The sequence below is a fragment of the Trachurus japonicus genome, chromosome 15, assembly GCF_045865225.1.
Source record: "Trachurus japonicus isolate A0001 chromosome 15, Traja_1.0".
Classification (NCBI taxonomy): Eukaryota; Metazoa; Chordata; class Actinopteri; order Carangiformes; family Carangidae; genus Trachurus; species Trachurus japonicus.
The window spans coordinates 8,962,036-8,967,524 of NC_140921.1; the positions used below are offsets into that span (position 1 = coordinate 8,962,036).

Sequence of the window (5,489 nt, forward strand, 5' to 3'; positions counted from 1 at the left end):
TTTGTTTCTGTTTCATGTTTTAGTCTTTAAGGTGATTTGAATTCTTCATGAGCCGCTTTGCAGCGTCACTTCACGGGTTGTGTTTCCTCCGCTGGGGTTTCAGTCAGCCGCCGTTTGACCCCCGTTATCCCCTCTCTCCAAAAAATCCAATATTCCTGAAGGGATTTAATCCGAGTCTCTGGTTTTTAAAATAATCACTTCATCCCTTTTTTACTAATTAATGGTTTTATTTCCTCCCGCCACTAAATAATAATTAGCCCACAACACGCTCTGTCATGAGACCGCCGCTTTATGGATTTTGTGCGTTTGTGCGTAATTCGTGCGTAAAACCAGAGTGGAGACGGGTCTCATCCAGATCTCCACCGGTGAACAGGATGAGAAAAGATGAAGTTTTATAGACAGAACTAGTGTAAATCACATGGCTCGTGCTTTTGGTTTCATTCACGTGTTTGGTTTTCTTTTTTTTCTTTCTTTTTTTAAAGTTTTCTCTGACATTGTTTCTCACGTTTTCCTTCTCTCTTCTCCCTTCTTCCCGCGCTGCGCTGTCCTACCTGCAGTGACTTGGATCGGCCCCCTGTCCCGTCAAGCTGCAGCATCGGGGGAAACCGAACCACTGGCCTGAGCTGGGTGGAGCAGTGACCGCCTGTAGCATGATGTCCTACCTCAAACAGCCCCCCTACGGCGTCAACGGCCTGGGGCTCAGCGGCGCTGCCATGGACCTGCTGCACCCCTCAGTGGGCTACCCAGGTACGAGTCTGCCTCTCTCTCGAGCGCGCGTACATACACACACACACATAGACACACACTTTTTAAAAGATTAATGCACCAGGACAGACACACCTGCATCCATCTGCACCAGTAAACCAGCTCCATCATGATAAAAACAAAGAAAAAACGACAAGGTCTATAGGCTAATAATAATATTAATAATAGGCCTAACAATAGCCTTATAATGGGCTACATTAATGAAGAGTGAGTCCTGAGCCTAAAAACGATGCAAAAGTTAAGAAGACACTTTACTTTTATTGTGTAAAATGAACAGATTTAACCCTTTATAATATTTAAAAAGTAGATATGAGCCATACAGGATTTAAAAATATTAAGCATAGGCCTAATGAACAGTGTGTGTGAGAATAAAGTGTGTGTGATTTTCTTTTTTTTTAAAACACAATAATTTTAGTTTTCTGTAAAAGAACATTAAATCGACTTCTAGTTGAAAAACGGTAGTAACATGGGCCTATTATACTAACAGGAAGTGTTCAGGCTTGTAAACTTTTTTTGGAGAGTTTCTTGGCTCTTATAGATAGTTTACAAAATATAGTTTACAAAATGTTTTTATGCAACTTCCAATAATAACACGTGGAGTTGATGTTTTAGGTAAATTAAATCAGACTGTCTGTGACTTCGGTTAATTATTAGCTATTATTTCCCACCTGTTTAAAACTCTGGGCCTGGTCTGGACTTCCGCTCACTTTATCACTTTATTTATAGTCTCTTATTTTTTCTGTGTCGCTTTTCTTTTCCCGCAGCGACGCCCAGGAAGCAGCGCCGGGAGCGGACGACGTTCACCCGCTCGCAGCTCGACGTGCTGGAGTCTCTGTTCGCCAAGACCCGCTACCCGGACATCTTCATGCGGGAGGAGGTGGCGCTGAAAATCAACCTGCCCGAGTCCAGAGTCCAGGTAAAAAAAAAAAACAATTATTATAATAAGAAAATAAAAAAACAACGAGGGATTTTAACCTTGCACTTCCCGTTTCTCCGGTTAATTCTGGGGGTATTTTTTGGTTATTAGGCTACAAGCTAATAACTCGTTAAAACTAATGGCCTAACTAACTAACTAGGCGTATTAGCTGTCGTATGTTTATTTTCGAAGCTGAAATGTGATAAGGATAGCTTTATTTTACAGACTCCAAGTCCAATAATTATAAAACGTATTTTGTTTAATTTGTTTTTTCATTTAAATCGTCGAAATTGACCTTTTTTCTTTTTTTTTTAAATGAAGCCACTTGTTGGCGTCAATCAACCGTTAACTTACGTTAATTTTAGCTAGGTAAAAAAAATATATATAGGTTATAGCCTCCTATATGTTAAATATGTGACGATTTTGATTAGGTAAAATGTTTTTGTAGTATAGAAACTAGTACATTTTAAAATAAAAACAGCTTTTTCTTTGTTAATTATGTAATTTTTCCTTTAGATTTACACGACGTTGAAATGAGGTTTAGCTAACTTGGGCTAACGCTAATCAAAATTGACAGTTGGTGACGTCATCTGTGTTTACAAGTTGATGGTTAACTCAAGCTGGCTAATGCTGCTAATGCTGCTAATACTCGGGCTAGTAGGGCTATTTCCTCTCTATTATACTATTAAAAACAAACAAAAACTCGTGTTAAAAACCAAAAAACGTGGGTCATAGAAATGAGCTTTGGAGGAAAATGATGGAGGTTTGGTGCAGTTTATTTTTGGATGGTAGCTCAGGAAAAAGAGGATCATGAAGATGTGGGTGGGTGGACATTTGATTAATAATAATAATAATAATAATAATGGTGAACTTTTGACTTTTGGGTTGTGTTCAAGGGTTCATTGTTGATTAATATATTTGGTTTATAGCTCACCTCACTCACACACACACACACATCAGTTGAGTTTATATAACTAACAGCAGCCTGCTCACTCAGAGGGCACTGATTCAGATCAAACAACAGTTCAGTTTGCACCGTGATGTAAACACAACTAAACATTTCAGGAAGTGTGAACAAAAAGCTTCTTTTTTTTTTTAACCTGAATCACGTGACTATTTCATTTATTATTACTTGATGCAGCAGAACCGCAGTCGTGCCGTGTAATTTGATCTGAAATATGGGATCTTTTAAACCAAGAGGACCGGACTAAAACGCTGCACAAACAACTTCACTGCTGCTGTTCGACAATGCTGAACAAATACTACTCTTGAAAAGGCATTAGGGGGAGAAACCAAGGCCGGCTTCCCTCGCTCTCGCTCCCTCTTTTCTCTCGCTCCCTCGCTCTCACACACACAATTTGAGTTATTCTCAGAATGTGTGTGTGAAACAAAATGCTCTACATGATCCTACCCTCTCGGTGCTCTAGAGTTACCCTACTGTGTGGTGAAACCCAATAGCCTGTTATCTTAGAGCCGTCTACCAGGTATGAAATTAGACCCCTGGCTGGTCCGAGCCAAGGGGCCGGGGTGGAAATGAACCTCGATGGCTAATAACCCCCAATTTTCCTCCATAATGTACTCAGAGCACGACCTGCATGGGAGCCGCTTTTTTTTTTTCTTTTCTTTTTTTGGGGGGTGAAATGTTGAGGTTGTTTTATGTCTTTCGGTTTCTAACTCCTGTTGTTCTTGTGTTATTTTATTTTGTTTTGTTTTTCTCTCCAGGTGTGGTTCAAGAACCGGCGGGCCAAGTGTCGCCAGCAGCAGCAGAGCGGCAGCAACGCCAAGGCCCGGCCGCCCAAGAAGAAGTCGTCCCCGGCCCGGGAGAGCACGGGCTCGGAGAGCAGCGGCCAGTTCACGCCCCCGGCCGTCTCCAGCACCGGCTCGTCCTCTTCGTCCGGCTCGTCCTCCTCCACCAACCACACGGGCCAGGGGGCGGCGGCGGCGGCTGCGGCGGCTGCAGCAGCGGCGGCGGCGGCTCTCAGCAGCACCTCTACCTCCATCAGCACCGTTTCCTCCATCTGGAGCCCGGCGATCTCCCCCGGTAACGCCCCCGCTCCCGCCGTGGCCCCTCTCCCCGAGCCGGGACCGCCGTCCAACGCGTCCTGTATGCAGCGCTCGATGTCGGGCTCGGCCGCCGCCGCCGCCGCCGCCTCCTACCCCATGTCCTACAACCAGACGCCGGGCTACGGCCAGGGCTACCCGGCGCCGTCCAGCTCGTACTTCAGCGGCGTGGACTGCGGGTCGTACCTGGCGCCCATGCACTCCCACCACCCGGCCCACCACCAGCTCAGCCCCATGACGGCGTCCTCCATGCCGGGCCACGCGGCGCACCACCACATCAGCCAGTCGTCGGGCCACCACCACCACCACCACCACCACCAGGCGTACGGCGGCGGCGGCCTGGCGTTCAACTCCTCCGACTGCCTGGATTACAAAGAGCAGAGCGCGGCGTCCTCGTGGAAGCTCAACTTCAACACCACAGACTGCTTGGACTACAAAGACCAGGCCTCCTGGAGGTTCCAAGTCTTGTGATCAGGCTTTTCCCCCCCTTTTTTTCTTTTTCTCTCCCTCCTCCTCCTCGCCCTCACCCGTCCTGCTCGTCTTGCTCCCCCTCTATTTTTTTTTATTCCCCCCCAGATTAGCGTATTTGCTTGTTTTTTTAAAAGACAAAAAGAGTTTATGAACCATAAGATAACAAGATAGCAGCAGGAATGCTCCGCGATCGGACTTTGTTTTTTGTTCCCTCCCTCTCTCGTTCCTCTCCACGTCTTTTTTTTTAAAAAAATGAAAAAAATCCAACAAAAAAACAACAAAAAAAAGAAGAAGAAGAGGAGGAGAAGCAGTCCTTTAAAGTCCTGTGAAGAGAAAACATCAGGAGCAGTTTTCCCTGACGCTGAAGAGTTGGGGGGGTTTTCCCCTCCTCTTCTTGGATCAGATTAACAAAACCAAACTGTTTGTGAAAACAACGGAAAGAACGAAAGAAACAAAACAAAAAAAAAAAGTCATTTCAACCAAACTCCTTTGACCACCAGCTCTCTGGATGGGAGGAATATTTTGCCCTCTGGTGCACCGACAGGAACTGCCTGCAGTTGCCCCTCTTTACCTCCAACCCAATCAAATCCTGTATAGTTTTTATTTCTGAAATTTGTTATTTTAGGATGACAGAGATTTTTAGTCAGCTGCGTTGAGGAGCTGAAATATGTAAATATGTATTTGGGTCAGTTACAGTGACCATGTTTAGTTGGTGTTTTTTCCGAATTTGAAAAAAAAATTGTTTATTACCACTTTGGGAGAAAAAAAAAACAAGTAAAAAAAAAAAAAAAAAACTGTATGTAAATCTTTCCAAATATTCCAAAGAGAACAAATTGGCCATAAAGTTCAGCTTTTATATACATTGTTTTACTTCAGAAAAAAGATATGTTTTGGCGATTTGAAATGTCTTGGGGGGGAAACTAAATCTAAAATATAGATGCAGAACTATTCTGGGCTTTTGGTCCAGGCTACATTTTGTTTTCCGGATATTATTATTATTATTATTATTATAATTATTATTATTATTATTATTCTAGCCTCTTACATTTTCAAACCAGACCTCCTCTCTTGGGCATTGTCGTGATTATTGGACATGTTTGAACCGCAGCACTTGGCTTGATACTGGAGTCAAAGCATTTTTATTTTTATTTTTTATTTTTTTTTGGAGAGGAAATGTGGATTTATAGCTCCAACATGACAGTGAGATGTTGAATGTATCTTTAAGGCGACCACCCTTACATACATGTTCATCCAATAAAGATCCATTAAGTCATAT

At 43.5% G+C, this 5,489-nt stretch overlaps 1 protein-coding gene across 1 annotated transcript; it reads left to right on the forward strand.

Annotated features, from left to right (window-relative positions):
* The first annotated feature begins 557 nt into the window (after positions 1-557).
* otx1 (orthodenticle homeobox 1) lies at positions 558-5,489 on the forward strand. The gene is made up of 3 exons (XM_085799434.1): positions 558-747; positions 1,530-1,681; positions 3,404-5,489. Exons 1-3 carry the CDS (start codon positions 651-653, stop codon positions 4,211-4,213), a joined length of 1,059 nt encoding a protein of 352 aa, XP_085655560.1. The 5' UTR covers positions 558-650; the 3' UTR covers positions 4,214-5,489.

Coding starts and splice junctions, on each gene's coding strand:
- otx1 (XM_085799434.1), top strand. CDS start 651: ATGATGTCCTACCTCAAACAGCCCCCCTACGGCGTCAACGGCCTGGGG. Junction 748..1,529: donor CCCCTCAGTGGGCTACCCAG/GTACGAGTCTGC, acceptor CTTTTCCCGCAG/CGACGCCCAGGAAGCAGCGC. Junction 1,682..3,403: donor TGCCCGAGTCCAGAGTCCAG/GTAAAAAAAAAA, acceptor TTTTCTCTCCAG/GTGTGGTTCAAGAACCGGCG.